The following is a 19,084-nucleotide window of genomic DNA, read 5'->3' on the forward strand; positions in this document are numbered from 1 at the left end:
CATATACTCTGTGTCTCCACTGCTTCGTCCATTCATTCTCTTTTTTTTTTTTTTTTTCTTCTTAAACTTTTTATTTGGAAAACTTCAAATACGCACCAAAGGGGGGAAAAAAAAAAAAAAAGGCACAGTGAAGCATCATACTCCCACCTCTCAGCTGCAGTAGTATTCCAGTCACGGCCACCTGCCTCTCCTACAGTTTTCTCTCATCTCTGTTAATAGCTCCGTTGTCATTCCAGTTTCCCTGGCCATAATCCTCGAGTATCCTTAACAAGGCAGAGTATAACTTTCTGCCATTTCCATGAAAGATTCCTCAGCATATCCTGTGGACTGTGCCTTTAGGATGTGTCCCAGATTCAACTATTTCTTGGCTCTCTTACTGCCTCCACCATGGCTGAAGCCACCATCATTTGCCACCTGTATTATTTTTGTCCTGCCCTCAAAGAGTCTCTGTTCCTGCCTTGACCCCTTTCAGTCTATGCAGCACAGCCTCCAGAATGACTGACTTTGTTACAGCATAAATCAGATCAAGTACTTCTCTGCTCAAAAGACTCTAGAGGCTTCCTATTTCACTTAAGATAAATGCTTAATGGAGTTCCCTTGTGGCACAGTGGGTTAAGTATCTGGCATTATCACTGCAGCAGCCGGGTTGCTACTGTGGCTTGGGTTCAATCCCTGGCCTGGAAACTAATGCATGCCATGGGCACAGTCAATAAAATGGAAAAAAAAAAAAAAAAAAAAAAAGATAAAAGCTGAAATCCTTCCGGGCTCTATAAGATTTCTCCCCTCCTGTATTACTTCTCTGACCTTATCTCCTACCCTCTCTCTCATGCTCCCGCTACTTCCGCTGTCCTGGCCTCCTTGCTGTTCGTGAAACACACCATGTCTGTTACTGTAGCCTTAGGCCTTTGTACCAGAATGTTCTGCTGCTAGAATTATTCCTTCTACTGGAAATGATCCAGTGTGTGTTTTCTAACGCTGCCCAGCAATTAACTCGATTCTGACACTCTCTACCTAGAGGTAGCGTCAGATCCCATGAGGAAAGGGCTCAGTCCTGCAAGCCTGCCCTTCTCTCCCACTTGAGATGCAATCCCAAGTCCAGGTTATAACCAGCTGGCTGGGGCCTGGAAGTTCCCATGGTGTCCTCCTTGGCTTTGATTAATTTGCTAGAGCTACCACCACAGAACTCAGGAAAACAGTTTACTTCTTACTAGATTACTGCTTTATTATAAAAAGATGGCACTCAGGAAGAGACTCTCTGTGTATGCCACCCTCCCTGCTTCCACATGTTCACCAACCCTGAAGCTCTTTGAACCCTGTCTTTTTGGGTTTGTACGGAGGCGTCATTACACAGGCCTGGTTCCTTAAATCCTTGGCCCTTGGTGGTTGAACTCAGTCTCTACCCCTCTTCCCATCCGGGAAGGTGGTGGAGGGGAACTGAAAGTTTCAACCATCTAATCAACAGGTCAGTTCCTAACCCCATCCTTAGGTACTAGGGGGCTTTCAGAAAGTCACCTCATTAATATAGCAAAAGGGCTTTCTGGCTCTTTTAACTAAGAAACATCAAGTGTTTTAGGAATCTGTGCCAAGCATGCAGATGAAGACAAAATATGTACTTTTTATTGTAAATCATGGTTTCTCTACAAGATACCCACAAGGCTCACTCACTCACCCCTTCATATCTTTATGTAAATGTCATGTTAGTGACCTTCCCTTGCTGCTATGTTTTAAATGGCTTTAAAAAAAATTTTTTTTAATAAAAAAAGACAAGAAAAAGTGGCATTATATTTCCTCTTGCTTTATTTTTCTCTATATTCTTTTTTTCCCCCTCACTCACTGCATATGAAAGTTCCTGGGGTCAGGAATCAAATCCAAGATGCAGCTACAACCTACCCCACAGCTGTGGCAACACCAGCTCCTTAACCCACTGTGCCACAGCAGGAACTCCTTTATTTTTCTTTATACTGCTCATTAGCATTTAAAATTCTGAATATCTGGAGTTCCCGTCGTGGCGCAGTGGTTAACGAATCCAACTAGGAACCATGAGGTTGCAGGTTCGGTCCCTGCCCTTGCTCGGTGGGTTAACGATCCGGCGTTGCCGTGAGCTGTGGTGTAGGTTGCAGACGCGGCTCGGATCCCACGTTGCTGTGGCTCTGGCGTAGGCCAGTGGCTATAGCTCCGATTAGACCACTAGCCTGGGAACCTCCATATGCCGCGGAAGCGGCCCAAAGAAATAGCAAAAAAAAAAAGACCAAAAAAATAAAAAAATAAAAATAAAAATAAATTTAAAAAAATAAAATTCTGAATATCTTACTTTTTAATCTGATTTTTTGTCTGTGTGCCCCCACACCGCCCCATCCCGAGTGTAAGCTCTCTGAAGGCAGAGATACTTTTTTAGTCCTCTCTCCACTGCTGAATCTCCAAGGCTTGGAACAGTACCTGGCATGAAGTAAGCCCTTACACAAACAGAATGAATCTTTCCTGTTTCTCTTGCCCATCCATCACGGCTGTACCTTCAGCAGCAGAGTTCTCCCTGTTGCTTTTGCATTTCAAGCTAAGTGAAAGTCTAATGCAAGGCTTCTAACCTGAGGTGTCTAGACTTCCAGGGTGACTATGAGGGGCTCTCATAAACACCCTGAAAATTGTGTGTGGACTTTCCTTGGGAAATGCTCTGTGCATTTCATCAAACAACTAGAAATGTGTGGCTTAAAAGGTTAAATTTTGCTGGTCAATAAAGAGAGCCCTGGACTTAGAACCAAAAGATTTGAATTTGATTCCTAAACCTGTTTACCGTGTGTGACCTACACAAATCATTTCCTTGTCCTTTTCCTCTGTAAAATGGGACTGGCCATGCTTCCTTCATTCTCTATCTTAGAAAATCATTGTATGGTTGAAATGAGATGTCTTGTGTGAAAACCTTACTGAGCAAAGCTTAAGGAATAAGCTTTGGTAGACTCACCACGCACAGAGCATTTTCAGAACATTTTGTACACAGCACTGCCAACAGGCCGTATTTATTTGTTGACGAAATGAATTTCAAACTGTGCTTTCTTCTCAGGCACAGGCGTCTTGCTCTGCTGAAGCAAGTCAGTATCCGGGAAAACTGCTGCTCCCTGTGTTGCGATGAGGTAGCAGACACACAGTTGAAGCCATGCGGACACAGGTAAGAGGGTTTGTTTGGTTTGGTTATTGCCTCTTTTGTACAAAGTTTCATCCTGTTCTTGAATTGCTTTTATAGTATTACTAGTTCCATAGCTGTTCATCAAGGTTTATAATATCCAAATTGGGTCGAATGAGAAATTAGAGTTTGCCAAGTAATACATGGCTGTCTTCCAGAAAGTACCTGAAAAAGAAGCTGCTTGATATGGAAAGCCTATGTTTTTGTTTTATTTTGTTTACTCAATACTTTTTTTTTTTTTTTTTTAGGCCATGCCTGGGGTATATGGAAGTCCCTGGGCCAGGGATCAAACCTGAGCCATAGCGGTGACAATGCCAGATGCTTAACTTGCTAAGCCATGAGGGAACGCCACTCAATACCATATTTTTAATACAGTTTTCATTCACAAAAATGTAAAAGCTTTAATGTGATTTATGAGCCTCTTGGGCAGCCCTTTTTAGTTTTAGAGCCTTCCCTTTTATTTGTTATTTACCCTCCTAATCGTTGAGAAGGCAGCAACTGCCTGCCATCTAACCAAATATCAGCTGAATGAGATAAGGGCAGCTTGGATCCTAGAGAACAGAGTGTCTAAAGATCAGCAAGAACAGCAAGTAAGACAGTCCCTAAAAAGGCTATCCCAACTAAGGTTAGACAGGGGAAGAGGCGTAGGGGAGTGTTCGGGCCCTGGCCTGGCCCAGGCGTCTGTGCTGATTGTATATGCGCAATACCCATGCTGAAGCTCCAGGCCAGCTGCTTTAATTCATCACATCCCATACTCTGCCTTGCTCTCATTCTTGACATAGCTTTAACTACCGCTCTCTAGGGGGCCAGAGCCTGGAGGAGCAGGCCCCAGTTTGTCCCCTCTGCCCCCAGATCTGACGCAGCCTGGGGCCCTGACTCTGCCTCTGTACATTTTCTGTCTTATAAAATGGATTGTTATCTAATCAGCTGGTAAGGGACATACCTGCAGTGAGTTTATCTCATCTCACCCTTAGCTATACCAGTCTCTCTTCTGAAAGGAAGGCACTAACTCTAGCTGTGATTATTCTTTTGTATCAACTCTGCAGCCCAGAACTCCTCAGGATCTAGGTTTATTTATCTTTCAATTCTCTGGGCCTTCTTGGTGGTTTTGTTCACAATAGGGCTCATGAATGAAGGCTGACATCTAAAAACACAGAACCAGGTATCTTAAGTATGACCAGTCTCCATAGTAGATGTATCCAAAACACTATTGGAAAAGGACATTAAAAGAATTATAAGAACATTTAGCTCCACTTTCAGCACAATAACAACAATTTTAGAAGAGCAGAAGTTAGGAAATCTGGCTAAGCTGAATGATGTGAGCCAACCCCCTGGCAGAGACTGCAAATCTAAGCATTCCTGTTACCATAGAAGAAATTTAGATGATTATCAAAGCTACCTTTACCTTCTCCCTTAAAAGCACTAAGCCCAGAGGTTTTTGCAGGTGAATTCTTTCAAACTTTTAGGGAATAGACAAGTTCTATTTAAACTTCTCCAGCAGTTCCCATTGTGGCTCAACGGGTTAAGAACCTAAGTAGTATCCACGAGGATGCAGATTTGATCCCTGGCCTTGCTCAGTGGGTTAAGGATCTGCACTGCCACAAGCTGTGGCATAGGTCAAAGGTGTGGCTCAGATTGAATGTTGTGGCATAGGCTGGCAGCTGCAGCTCCAGCTCTGATTTGACCCCTAGCCTGTAAACTTCCGTATGCTACAAGTGTGGCCCAAGATAAATAAATAAATAAATAAACTTCTCCAGGCCACAGAGAAAATAGAAAAACCACAATACTCTTTTTGTAAAGCCTGCATGATCGTCATATGAAAAGCTGATAAAACACAAAAGAAAACTTATGAATATAAATCTAAAAATCCTAAATAAATTATTAGCAAATAATACCCAGCAATACAACCAAGGCAGGCTTATTTCAAGAATGCAGGGATGGTACAATATAGGAAATGAATTAATATAATTTACTCAACTAGGCCAAGGGACAGAGGAGCAGGGAATTAACACTTTCTCCAAAAAGGCTGAAAAGGTATTTGCTAGAATTCAGTGTCTACCCCAAATGGATGGAATACTACAAAACAGCAATGGATGCAGGGAATAAGACAGTATAAAATAAGAATGGATAGATACTTCCTTAACAATATATAAAAGACATATATATCTCAGCCAAACACATCTTTTTAATGGTGACACACTGGAATCATTCCAAGAGACGCTGAGGACAAGATAAGGATGTCTGTTGTCAGCACTGTGACTTTCATTGTATAAGCTAAAGCACTTAGACGAGACAGAGAGAGAGAGAGGAGGGATTGAAACTGCCAAAAGGCGCAAAATCATCATTTGGAGATGGTAGATTAGATACCTAGATACCTCGGAACAGACTGAAAGCCTGTGAGAATCCGTATGCCAACTGAATAGCTAGTTGGTTACAAAAAGATAAATAGCTTTTGTATGTATAAAAGAACACATAACTGAAGATCCCTCTTACAGTAGCCCCCCTCCCCCCAAAAAAGCCTAAGAGTATATGCCAAGAACTATGTGGCGCCTATCTGAAGAAAACTTTTAAACTACCAGGGAATGTAAAGAAGGCTTGAATAATTGGATCTGGTCTTGGATAGGAAGACCTCTCAGTGTTGTAAAGATGACAGTTTTCCCTAAACTCTTAAGTTTAATTTGGCCCATCTAAAAAGAGCAACTTTTTTTTTTTTTATGGAAATGGAAATACTAATTTAAAAGTTTATGCTACAAAGGCAAGAAATTTCTGAAAAAGAAGAGTTATGGAGAAGACCAACCCTATCTGCCATATCTCAAAATATATTAAAATAAATTTTAAATTTACAATAGCATGTATGAACCTGGAGGGTATTATGCTTGGTGAAATAAGTCACACAAAGAAAGACATGTACTATATGTTTAACTTCTGTGTGAAATCTAAAAAACAAATGCATATAGCAAAATAGACAGACTTACAGATATAGAGAACAAACTAGTAGTTACCATTGCGGAGAGGGGAGGGACAAGATGGGCAGGCGATTAAGAGGTACAAACTACTATGTATAAAATAAAGAAGCCACAAGGATATATTGTACAGCACAGGGAATATAGCCAGTATCTTATAAATAACTCGGACTGGAGTATCACCTGTAATGAAACACTATGTTGTACACCTGAAACTAATATAATATTGTAAATCAACTATACTTCAATTTTCTTAAATGATGGGGGAGTTCCCATCGTGGCTCAGTGGTTAACGAATCCGACTAGGTACCATGAGGTTGCCGGTTCGATCCCTGGCCTCGCTCAGTGGGTTAAGAATCCAGCACTGCCGTGAGCTGTGGTGTAGGCTCGGATCCCGCATTGCTGTGGCTGTGGGAAACCTCTATATACCATGGGTGTGGCCCTGAAAAGCAAAAAAAAAAAAAAAAAGTTAATAGTTTGGTCCTAATATATGAAAAGAATGACATAACAATGGAACAAGATAGAACCCGAGAAACAGAACTAATTTCAAGTAAAAATTTCACATGATAAAGAATCTGTGGCGAAAGATGGACTCTTCGGCAAATGATATTGGGATAGACGGCCAGCTGTCTGAGAAAAAAATAGCATTGTGTCTCTACCTACATATACACATCTGTATGAATATGCTGAGTACATACAGACTTTCTGGAAGAATGCACAGGAACTTTTACTTATTCCTCAGAAGAGGAAGACTGAGGATCCGAAATGGAAGCGAGACTTGTTGCTTTTATGTTTTAAGCATGTGTGATTATTACCCTTTCAGTTAACATCCCTCTTCACATTTTAGGTTGAGTCAGCAGGTTGTTGGTTTGACCTTTTGAGGCATTGACCTAACTGGCATTTATGTCTTTCTCCTCAGTGACCTGTGCATGGATTGTGCCTTGCAACTGGAGACCTGCCCATTGTGTCGTAAAGAAATAGTGTCTAGAGTCAGACAGATTTCTCATATTTCTTGACACACGTGAAGAGGCACCATGGACTTATTTCTACTCAATTCCAGCCAATGTTGAAAAGAAAAACAAAGAAAAAAAAAATCTCTAATCAGTTGTACGCACATTGAAACTTATAGCCATGGCCAGATTTTATGCTAAAAAATGGTAGTTTGTCAAAGACAAAATTCTCCTAGAATCTAACCCAACTTGCCAGCCCTGAGAAATCACTTTTAAGGCCAAGGAAAGCTGAATGCCAACAGCCAGGCCTGTGGTACCTCCATGAAAAACAGTAGGAGACAGTGCCCACCCCCACCCCCGAGTGCTGAAACCACACCAGAAATCTCCAGGTTGGGTTCATTTGGTTGCTTAACACAGGATGTTTTGTCTCAGACTCTAAAGTTTTTACTTTGGGCAAAAGTCACTATGGAGAAGTCAATGACGACATTTCTGGGTTAAGTGTAACTTCTCATTGGTCAGAGAGCCACGGCGTGTTAAGCATGGATACTGCGCTGCAAGATTGAAGATGTAAGACTAGAATGACACAGGTCAGTACTGCAAGCAACATAGAGGGCCTGAAAGAAGGTGCACAGACTGTAGAAAAAAATCCAATTTTTGATATTTCAGTGATTCCAAAGAACATTCTAGATTTGTTTTTTTTTTCTTTTTAACTGCAGAGAGTTGGTGGTATTTTCACATTCATGGTGTTTCTATCCAATTTCAGTACCCACATTTTGTGAGGAAAAATTGTTTTAACAATGCAGGAGGAATTCTTAAATTAATTGCAATGTTAGACTGGAGAAAATTTGGTATTTAGAGTATTTTTAAGGTACCATTGAATCAGGATTTTTTGGTTTTTGTTTAAAAAAATTCTTTTTAATCAGTATTGTTTTTGGAAGTAATATACTTTGAAACTCAACTAATAGTCTCAAAAACTCTTAGAGGACAGTCTGAGAGCACGTATTCCTATTGTTTAAAATAAATACATGTTTTTGAATAGTAAATTCAATCATGGATTGTTGACTATGTCTTCATCAAAAGTGTTATTCCCTCTCAGGGTCTCTGGTGAAGACCTTCAAGAGTTTGGTTTTTTCTCCCAGAAAATTGGAAGGTAGAATTGTAAATTCATAGAACTTATTTTATAATGGTGTACCTCAACAGCTGCCTTTCAATTTATGCCAAGTCCTTACTGAGTTTATACTTGAATAGTAAATATGTCTTCTGAGTTTTACAGTGTCTTAAATTCAATGCACATTTTTTTTTCTTCCTTTCCCACCCTTTCTTGTTTGTAGTTCATTCAACTGTCCTATTCCAGAGCTGATTTCCTTCCTGGCCGTACTTGTTGGGGTGCTGGATTTTTTTCCATGTCTTTAGTCTTCCGTAAATTCAAAAATATATATATAAATATATATATATATATATATATATATATAATGTTCTCTTCTTTAGCTTGTGGTGAATATAGTAATTTGCATTGATGAAATAAAACATTTGTTGCCTTTTTTGACTACGATTTCACAACTTGCATTTGTGCCTGCTGCTAAGGTTCTAAGCCATTATACTCTCTCTCAGGTTAAGGGCTACTTTCCAGGGTGGGAGAGAATTGCCAGGAGTATTGTTTACAGCTCAGGTATTGGGACCACACATAGCGTGATGGTTAGCCCTTAGGAGGGGGGCCCACCTAGGTTTCACCCCACTATGCCACTTATCACCATTATGCAAGTACTTCTAAGCCTTGGTTTCCTAATCTGTAAAATGGAGATAGTACTCCATAGGGTTTTTTTTTTTTTTCTCATAGGGTTTCAAATATTTTACAAGGAGACAATGGTTTTTGTTGGTTTTTTTCTCTTTTAGGGGGGCTGCATATGCAGCATATTTGCCAGGCTAGGGGTCGAATCAGAGCTACAGCTGCTGGCCAACACCACAGCCACAGCAACACCAGATCCTTAACCCACTGAGCAAGGCCAGGGATGGAACCTGAATCCTCATAGAAACTAGCCGGGTTTGTTACCTCTGAGCCACAATGGGAACTCCTGAGAAAATGTGTTTTTAAATGTTTAGCATGGTATCTGGCACATGGCTGAGTAAGTGGGTACCTGTTACCTTTATTCCCATTTGTTCTTGGAGCCAAAGACAGTGACATGGATTAAAGAGGGCCACAAAATTCTTTGACGTTCCTCTCCTCTATAAATGAAGTTTATGTCATCTCCCCTTAAATCTGGGAGGGCTCTGTGTTTGACCAGTTGAATTCAGTGGAAGCCTGTTTCTAGTCCTGGACCTTTTGTTAACTGGCAGTTTCCACTGTCTCTTGAAATATTTGCTCTTGGACCTAGCCTCCACAGGGCGAGAAAACCCAAACATGCCCGAGGCAGCCCCCCAACCCACCCCACCACACCCTGTAGTCCTCTGGCTGACAACCACAACTGAGTTGCCACAACCTATACTAACTTGCCAGCCAATGAGTTAGCTTTGGAAGAGGCTTCTCTAGCCCCTTTCCAGCTGCCCCAACTGATGCCAAGTGGAACAGACTAGATGCCCCTACCACATCCTTTCCAAATTGTAGATTAGCGAGCAAAATAATTGATTTTTTTTGTTTAGCCAATACGTTTTTGGATGGCTTGTAACATTAGATAACTAGAACACCTGACATTAAGTTTCCACCTCCACTCTGATCTCTTACATGTATTTGCAATAGAACATGTGGGGCAAGTTCATTTGGTCCAGCAGAGTACATGTGGTTTATAGTGAAAGCAAGCAATGAGGAAATTTGCTGAGTTGCCTTGACCAGTGTTTGACGTAACAGAACTCTGCTCAGTTGTTCAGAAGATCTTTCTAGATGCCTGCCCTCTACTTAGTGCTTGCTGAGCAGAGGTAGTACCTCTGAAAATTGATCTCAACCTGGATACAGTTGTGTTAAGGTAACTTTTTAGTTCTACATCCTACTGGTATCTATTTCATGTCCATTCAAAGATGTCAATTCACTCAGGCTGGCCAAGAAAAATCAGGTCTAGGGTATTTTTTTTTGCAAAATTTGGCAGTTTGGGAGGGGACTTTTCCTGGAGCAAAGTCACCTGACTGCGTTGGCTCAAAGTGGTTCTGTCAACTTTTATCTTGCCTAGTTATCCAAGAAACCAAATAAGGTTACCGCCAAATAATGTTTGGTATCATATGACTATGACATTTATGATGTGTACTACAAGTCATCTTCTTGCGGTGGGGCTTTCCTTCCACGAGGAGTAACTGCCTCGCAAATCAAAAGTCTACATTTTCTGGCTCAAACGCTAAGGTATTGGCTCTCAAGAGATTTTCGATTTACAACCCTCTTAAAACTCGGAAACTACTCAATCGTCTTCTCAAATCTTGTAACTCATTCCCAAATTGCAAGTGAGGAGGAAATCTAGGTTCTCTCTGGGCTTCAATATCTCCCTTATCAAAATGGGGGCGACGTGAAATTTAATCTCCAGTCAGCATGAGCAGACCTCAGCGAGGCCCCTACCTGCCCACCGAGGGCCACCTCCCTTCGCGAGCACCCATTCCTTCCTCTCACTTCCTCTCCCTGTCTTTGTCCCGCCCCTGACGTCGGGCAACGTGCGCCTGTGATTGGCTGCCAGGACCCGCAAGACGGCGGAAGGGTCGCGGTAGCCATGGTAACTGGAGGCGGGGCGCATTAACGGACGCCAGGACGCGCCGTAGCAGCTAGATACGCAGAGAGGCCAGCTGGGACGAGCAGGCCCGGCCGGCGCGTGGCCACAGCCGGGAAGCCCGAGACCAGGGCCTTGCGCGCAGACTCTAGCGGGCTGGGCCGTGAGCCGGCCGCGGCCTCGCCGTCGAGACCTCCCTGATGACTGTTGGGGCTCTGCAGAGCGGAGCAGAGACTGGGCCCGGGTCGCGGTCACGGTAGGAGGCCGGCGTGCCCGCTCTCCTGCTCGTGGTGGATGCCGCAGCGGCGGCGGCGATGGACGCCCTAGAGGAAGAGAGCTTCGCGCTGTCCTTGTGAGTGACGCTGCCTGGCTGGGAAGACTGGAGGCCGGGCTGCCAGCGCTTGGCCTCGGCCTCAGCGCTGTGAAACGGGTATCCTCGGTGGGGGTGGGTTAGGGGAACCCTCAAGGCTCAGCCCCAGTTTCAGTGGTTGATTCTGCCGCAGCGGCGACCGCGGGATTCAGGCCTTAGGGACCGGCTTGCAGGGCCGTGTCATGCGGTGATCCACGCATCTATCACAATCCTCCCCTCCCCTCCCCGACCTCCGGTCCTTAGTCGTCAGCAAAACCTGGCGAGTTTGAGCTGCAGAGGCCCGACCGCGGGTCGGAGGACCCTCCATCACTACCACCCCCAAGAACTCCCGATCTAATTGCCTCCTCCCTGGCCAGTGTCTTAACCGCACCAGGTTTACGCCAGCCCACAAGCAGATAGGTGTGGGGTGATAGCGAAGATGCGGTGAGTAGAACCCAAAGGAAATAAATAGGAACCTTAAGATGTCCCGTGCGTGCTTTTGCTCCTTTTGTCTCTTTTGGTAATTCCTTGTGTTGTACTAGGTTTCCTATTTTCTCTTTTTTTCTTTCCTCTTGTTTTTGTTTTTGCTTTTTATGGCCGCACCTGTGGCATATGGAAGTTTCCGGGCTAGGAAACAGCCACAGCAATGTAGGATACAAGCCACGTCTGCAACCTACACCACAGCTCAAGGCAACTCTGGATCCTTAACCCACTGAGGGAGGCCAGGGATGGAATGGATACTAGTTGGGTTCGTTTCCACTGAGCCACAACAGGAACTCCCTGTACCAGATTTTCTGAAAATGGAGACATTACATTCAGCTTTAATGTCACAGATGTGTCAAGTGTGTTTTCTTCTATTTGGAATTGCTAGATTAAACAATAATCATTCTTAATTCTTAAAGTTGGGTGCCTGGAAGTTCGCTTTGCTGTTTTTTCTTTTGTGCGTGTTTGAAAATTATCTATAATACGTTTTTCAAAAAACAAATTATTTGAAACGGCATCTAATCTAGGCCTGTCTTTCAGCTCTTCCGCCTCTGATGCAGAATTTGATGCTGTGGTTGGCTATTTAGAGGACATTATCATGGGTAAGCTTCCTTACTTGTGCTCTTTATTTAGAACCTTGTTTTTAAGGACATTGAACTCCATTTGGAGAGTTAGCTTTTTATTCTTTATTTTTTGGCCTCACCAGTGGCATGTGGAAGTTCCCAGGCCAGGGATTTAATCCCAGCCACAGCTGGGACCTACACCACATCCTTAACCCCCTGTGCCACAAGAGAACTCATGGAGAGTTAATTTCAAAAATAGAGACAACATCAAGCTTGCATATATGCTACATGTAGCAAGCACACTGTAATATGAAAAAAGCCTTTACTGTGATTTATCTGGGAAGCATAGAGCCTTAAAACAACTAATAACCATCATAGATTCAGTCCCAGGAATGGACTTATTCAGATAATGGGGCACCTAGAACTTACAGGACTCTTGGAAACTAAAGACAATATTAACCTACTTTATTTCAAAGAGCAATTTCGTTTTTTCAGTCTTGAGTTTTGATATTTTTGTGACATAAAGTACAGTGTAATACCAAAGCGCGCATATCCGGGTCATACTTCATTTGGTTGCATATTTAACTGGGTTCTGATTTGTGGATTCATCTTGGCATCTATAAGTCCTACTAAAGTAATAAGCACTAATAGGCACCAACTGTTTAAGACAAATATGTGGGAGAGAAAAACCTGAGAAAATTTTATCTGTTGCCTTCAAATTTTCTGAGATTAGGAAAAGAACACTGTTGTTTTTTTGCTACTTAGTCTTGTTTAGTGAAAAATCACTACGTTTTAGTACCTTTGGTTTCCATAAAGATTCATGCCCTTAACTCCTAAGTACAGATGTTTCCCTTTGAAGCATGAAGATCTGTGTGGGTCTGAGGATTTCTGGGGCATGCTCAGGAGTACTTTGAGTCCTTTTGGCCTATGTGGGCAGCCTGTGTGCTGTGGGAAAATGAGCTTTCTATAAGCCCAGGGTATTTATCCCAAAGTCTAGGTCATTTGTGAAGCTTTCCACTTATTTTTAGAAATAATAATCTATTTCGTTGTTAAAATTCCCTAATCCCTAATAAGTGCTGGTCCGAACTGATTTCTTTATGTGAATTCCCATCTCCATTCCACCTAGTAAACGTATATGATAGGTATTCTGATCAGCCTCATTTTCTATTCAAAGAAACCAGGGCTTGGAGAAGTTAGGTCATGTGCCCGAGGTCACACAGCTATAAGTGGTCAAGGTGGGATTTGAACCAAGGCAGTCTAGCCTCTGTCAGAGCCCATCCATTTAATGACTATACGGTTCCCATCGCTGCTGCTAAATTAAGAGAACCGTTTCACTCCTTTGTGGAAAAGGAATGGGAGGGAGTCCCAAGCCACCCTGTATGGCTCTATGTAAAACGCACTGGAGGATGGTGACGGTGCTCGCACAACAATGTGAAGGTCCTCGGTGTCACCAAACCGCACAGTTAACACCATTGGCATCCCCTCCCCAGAGACTGGCCATTGAGAAAGCAGTTCTGCTGACATCTAATTTCTGCCTGTTTATAACTCAGAATGGTTTTTAGTCTCTTTTGAAAGAATACATTTTTCTGGAGTTCCCATCGTGGCTCAAGTGGTTAACCAACCCGGCTAGTATCCACGAGGACACGGGTTTGATCCCTGGCCTTGCTCACTGGGTTAAGGATCCAGCGTTGCCCTGAGCTGTGGTGTAGGTTGCAGATACAGCTCAGATCCAGCGTTGCCATGAGCTGTGGTGTTGTAGGCCAGTGGCTGTTGCTCCGATTAGATCCCTAGCCTGGGAATCTCCATATGTCTCGGGTGCAGACCTAAAAAAGACCAAAAATAAATAAATCAACAATACATTTTTCTTATTGCGGTTCAGATGATGAGTTCCAGTTATTACAAAGGAATTTCATGGACAAGTACTACCAGGAGTTTGAAGACACGGAAGAGAATAAGCTCATCTACACACCCATTTTTAACGAATATGTAAGTGCATGCCTGCTTTCCTTACTGACAATTAGGATGTCTTGAAAATATACGGATTTAGGGTCAAATGATGTTGAAACTTACTCACTTTTTTTTTTTTTGGTCTTTTTGCCTTTTCTAGGGCCGTTTCTGCAGCATATGGAGGTTCCCAGGCTAGGGGTCAAATCGGAGCTGTAGCTGCCAGCCTGCGCCAGAGCCGCAGCCACGCCAGATCCGAGCCGAGTCTGCAACCTATACCACAGCTCACAGCAACGCCAGATCCTTAACCCACTGAGCAAGGCCAGGGATCGAACCCACAACCTCATGGTTCCTAGTCGGATTCATTAACCACTGTGCCATGACAGGAGTTCTGAAATTTGCTCAACTTTTAAAATCTGCTACCAGCACCCTGCCAGGGATTTTAATTAAAATCTGGTTTGGTTTTCATCTCCTCTGCACAGTTCTTGGGGCTGTTCTCCAAATATTTAAAGATTTTGTCTTCTGTTTTAAAAGATATTTGACTTTGTCATGATCCTCCATTCAGTCATAGTATGTGGGGTCACCATATCTTGCATTTGCATACTTTGGACCTTTTGGCTCACACATAATACATAATCCACTCAGGGATGTATGACTGAGTTAAAAGTGAAAACCAAGATCAGGATCACTTACTATTGGGAGTTCCTTCATGGCTCAGCCGCTAGCAAACCTGACTAGGATCTATGAGGATGCAGGCTTGATCCCTGGCCTTGTTCAGTGGGTTAAGGATCCGGCATTGCCGTGAGCTGTGGTGTAGGTTGAAGACTCGACTTGGAACCTGCGTTGCTGTGGCTGTGGTGTAGGCCGACAGCTGTAGCTCTGATGGACCCCAAGGCTGGGAACTTCCATGTGGCTCGGGTGCAACCCTAAAAAGCAAAAAAAAAAAAGACTTACTATTGGTGTCAAAACCAAGACTAGAACCCAGGTACCTCAACTCTTTTTTTTTTTTTTTAACCTAAGTAATTGAAATTTTTTTTAATTGAAAAAACTTATTTGTAAAATAGATAATCTCTCTGTTTGTATTCGGTGATATGAACATGTGTTTCAGCTAATACAATAGCAAATTATTTTTTTAATTTTTTTATTACTCAAATGAATTTATCACATCTGTAGTTGTATAATGATCATCACAATCCAGTTTCACAGGATTTCCATCCCACAACCCAAGCACATCCCCCCACGCCCCCAGGCACCTCAACTCTTAATCCTTGAGTCTTTGCACTATGCCAGGGCCTCATGCAGCCTCCTGTTAGGATCCCAGCTGTCTGAGAGGTTTGAGCCTCCAGCATTTTCTTTGCTTAACACAGAAGCATGGCTAAATCGAAGATTTCTTAAGCCAAGCCTCAGCTTATAAGGAACTGTGACTGCCTCTGCCTGTATGCTCTTTGTATGTTCTCTGTGGCACAGATGCCACCTATCTAGGCAGAAAAGCCCTCCCTCACTTCACCCGTCACTTCCTGCCATGGCGGGGGAGCCCTGCAGCTCCCTGTCCCCACCCACCTTGGAGCCTTCTTTTAACAGTGTAACCACCGCCCCCATGGTGGGCCAGGGTGCCAGGCACACAGAGTAGGCTCTTAGGAAATGTTGGCAAAGGGCTGGAGGATGGACGGGCTTTCTGCACAGAAGTTGTTTTCCTAAAGTGTGGTGTGGCCAAGATCCTCTCCTCTGCCACAGATTTCTTTGGTGGAAAAGTACATAGAAGAACAGCTGCTGGAGCGGATTCCTGGGTTTAACATGGCGGCTTTCACTACAACGTTACAGTGAGTTGAACTTGCTTTTGCTTCGCCCTTTTCTTACCCTCCTCCTCAACTCTGAAATAAGAGCCTTCTCTCTCTCCCTCTCCCTCTGCCTATCAATCTTTAGAACACTCGGTGGTTAGGTCCTGGGCTGGAGGCCCTGCAGACCTTTGAAGGAAATCTCGGGGAGACAGCCTGTGTCGTCATATGTTGTGTGACGCATCCACTCCTTTCTTTTGCAGGCACCATAAGGATGAAGTGGCTGGTGACATTTTCGACATGCTGCTCACGTTTACGGATTTTCTGGCTTTTAAGGAAATGTTTCTGGACTATCGAGCAGTAAGTTTCTCCTATCTGCTTAGCCACAGTGAACCATGTAGAAAGTTCCAAGCAGACCTTGTCGAGCACAAACCACCCCCCATGCTTCTCCGTGTAAGACCGGCCAGTGTGAGTGGGTCATGGAGCAGCCTGTCTGCAGAGCCAGCTACTGCCCTCTGCTGGCTGGAGCCCAGAACCCTTAGTAGGAATTACATTCTCGTGGTTCTGGTGAAACGGGTCCTAGGTACCTTAGAAGATCCCTACATAATCAAAAGGACAAAACCAAAAAGCAGATCTAATTAGTTGCCTTCCCTTTCCTATAACGCAGGCTATTTATAGGAAAGAGAAATGTTTTTCAGTGAAGAGAGGTGCATTTTTTAACAGTGACCAGTGCTGAACAAAAATGCAAAATCATCTTCTTGCCCTTCCTGTGCGCTCCCTGGTGGCCCTCACACCCTGAGCACCTTCTGCTCCGTACCAGAGGCGGGTTCTGAAAGTCCTATCTCTTGCCCCTTAAAGTTGTTTCTGGAGTTCCCATCATGGCTCAGTGATTAACGAATCCGACTAGGAACTGTGAGGTTGCAGGTTCGATCCCTGGCCTCGCTCAGTAGGTTAAGGATCTGGTGTTGCCGTGAGCTGTGGTGTAGGTTGCAGACTCGGCTCGGATGTGGCATGGCTGTGGCTCTGGTGTAGGCTGGTGGCTACAGCTCCGATCCAACCCCTAGCTTGGGAACCTCCATATGCTGTGGGTGCAGCCCTAGAAAAGACCAGGAAAAAAAAAAAAAGTTGTTTCTTTTCCTTGTAGGAAAAAGAAGGCCGGGGACTGGACTTGAGCACCGGTTTAGTGGTGACTTCATTGTGCAAATCATCTTCTCTGCCAGCTTCCCAGAACAATCTGCGGCCCTAGCTACCACCTCCAGGTAATGGGATCTTTCTGGAGTCACCACCCCAGTAGACTGGGAGGCTTTGGCTAATGATGACAGAAGAATACATCTTGGAAAGACTGATTCTGTTCTCCAGCTCTTCATTAGCACGGATGGGTCAGGAGGAAAACTATGGGACCCTCCCTCAACACGTTCTTGTCTCCAGGAACCCTGGTGTTACTCCCATGTAGACAACTGCTCTCGGGGGCTTCCGAGTCCAGCTCCTGGAGCAGGCCCACATCCAGCATTCCACCCAGGGGCCCTTCCCCAGCATACGCGTCGATGTGTCTATGTTGGAAGAAGCTGCCGTCACCAGCCCTCTTTTGGCCCAGCAGGCCCTACATGTCCTGCCAGGCTTTTTGTGCGCTCAGAGCTTTTTATGTGGGTCAGTTTCAGTCCTGCAGCCCCAATGGTGTTTTTAACTGGGAGTATTTATCTGGAGTGTAACTCAGTCTAGCTGCCCACCTCAAGATTTCTGAAAATCTTGCTCTCACAGCTAGTCTGTGATGGCTGTAGCAATCAACTTAGAGAGAGACGTCTTTTACCTAAAAGCTACATGTGAGAATCAGTTCCTGGTCTTTCATTTGCAGTCTTCGTATCAGTGTCTTCTGCTGGTGCTGCTAGCCCACTGTTTGTATAATTCTTGTTTGTGTTTTTGAAAAAAATATTTTTATAGATGAATACTCAGGCTAACCTAGTGGATATAATCTTGGAACTTCCATGATTACCCACGTCAAGATCAAAGTATTATATGCTGTGTGCTTTTTAGCTGTTAGTGCTGTGAAAGCCAAACTGCTTCCCGTGTTCGTGTTGCTGCTTTCCTGGGCACGAGCGACTGTACGCTGGAGCCAGTTTACCAAGTACCCGCTTCTTAGAGCATGTAGGTGTAGGTGCAGGTTTGCTGAAACCCCTTTCTGTGTAAATCAGCGCCTTAGGTTTTCTCTGTTGGGGTGGGGGCTCCGTACTTCCTTCTTGCTTTCAAAATAATCCTACCAAGATGGTGTTCACTGGTCTGGCTCAGCACGGATAGAAGAGAGCAGACAGCTCTACTGGTCCTGTCTGGTTGGATTTAGCACTCTGGTTTAGTCCCATGTTTGCTCGAATGTTAAGTGACCAGAAAACATGGTTGTCACATCTCTAGAAAGACAGACCATACCTAGTTCAGTTCCCAGTGTGTACCTTACAGGTTTTTTGTTTTTTACTTAATATTTTTCAAGTAAAAATAAGAATCTGTACTGACTTTTGGTTCTGGTTTTAAAGGATGAGCTATATATAGGCTGTGTGCTTTTCTGTACTGATGTGGCGCTTACTAAGTACTTTTGTACCGTGAGTAAAATGTGAGGTGTTTTGCAAAAACTATCTTAAATGAGTCATCCCCTTTCTTTACTGTAGCTACTACCATCGGGTTGTCCATGGTTGGGTCTTGGAAGCCAAAGGCAGTCTCAGGGCCAGCTCTTGTAAAGTGCTGCACTCCTGCTCTTACTTCCCCTTCTTGCTCTTTTTGCAAATGGGACCACCCGTCTCAGGCCAATGGGCCTGTTGAGCACTTGGGAAGACCCGCTGGTCCATCTGGCTGAAGAAAGACAGGTGGATACATCCAAAGGTGAAATTATGAAAAGTGAACAAGAAAGGCAAATGGTTCTTTTTCATCCTTTTCCACTCAAAAAAGCAAGCTCAGTGTTGCTTCATGTTAGAAAATAAGCTGTCTGATTTCTTTTTAAACAAACTAGAACTCTGTCCACATGGAAACTTTTGCATCAGGTCCACCTTTGGTGGGGCTCCAGGTGTGGCCGGAGAGAGAAAGGCTGGTGTGAGGCCCCAGCCTCAGAGACACCTGCTGCCTCCTGTTGCTCCAGCCTCCCCCACCAGGAAGCAGTGTTGACCCAGACCGCAGGGGCTAGGGCCCAGGCGGCCTTGGCCTCCCACAGAAGGCAGCGAAC

The 19,084-nt window shown here is 43.9% G+C and overlaps 2 protein-coding genes across 3 annotated transcripts in view; both read left to right on the forward strand.

Moving 5' to 3' along the window:
• The window catches only part of RSPRY1 (ring finger and SPRY domain containing 1), a 49,825-nt gene extending 41,188 nt beyond the window's left edge, over nt 1-8,637 (forward strand). For both annotated transcript variants that reach the window (XM_047790963.1, XM_047790962.1), the window contains exons 14-15: nt 3,056-3,160; nt 7,058-8,637. In XM_047790963.1, coding sequence (XP_047646919.1) covers nt 3,056-3,160; nt 7,058-7,154 — 202 coding nt within the window. In that variant the 3' untranslated portion in view covers nt 7,155-8,637. The remainder of the gene's footprint in view (nt 1-3,055; nt 3,161-7,057) is intronic.
• A 2,163-nt stretch (nt 8,638-10,800) lies between these two features.
• Nucleotides 10,801-18,503, forward strand: ARL2BP (ADP ribosylation factor like GTPase 2 binding protein). The gene is made up of 6 exons (XM_047791655.1): nt 10,801-11,120; nt 12,141-12,202; nt 14,043-14,149; nt 15,842-15,927; nt 16,146-16,242; nt 17,027-18,503. Exons 1-6 carry the CDS (start codon nt 11,083-11,085, stop codon nt 17,126-17,128), a joined length of 492 nt encoding a protein of 163 aa, XP_047647611.1. The 5' UTR covers nt 10,801-11,082; the 3' UTR covers nt 17,129-18,503.
• Nucleotides 18,504-19,084: the final 581 nt, after the last annotated feature.

Source organism: Phacochoerus africanus, chromosome 8 (genome assembly GCF_016906955.1).
Source record: "Phacochoerus africanus isolate WHEZ1 chromosome 8, ROS_Pafr_v1, whole genome shotgun sequence".
NCBI lineage: Eukaryota > Metazoa > Chordata > Mammalia > Artiodactyla > Suidae > Phacochoerus > Phacochoerus africanus.

Coding starts and splice junctions, on each gene's coding strand:
- ARL2BP (XM_047791655.1), top strand. CDS start 11,083: ATGGACGCCCTAGAGGAAGAGAGCTTCGCGCTGTCCTT. Junction 12,203..14,042: donor TTTAGAGGACATTATCATGG/GTAAGCTTCCTT, acceptor ATTGCGGTTCAG/ATGATGAGTTCCAGTTATTA. Junction 16,243..17,026: donor TGTTTCTGGACTATCGAGCA/GTAAGTTTCTCC, acceptor TTTTCCTTGTAG/GAAAAAGAAGGCCGGGGACT.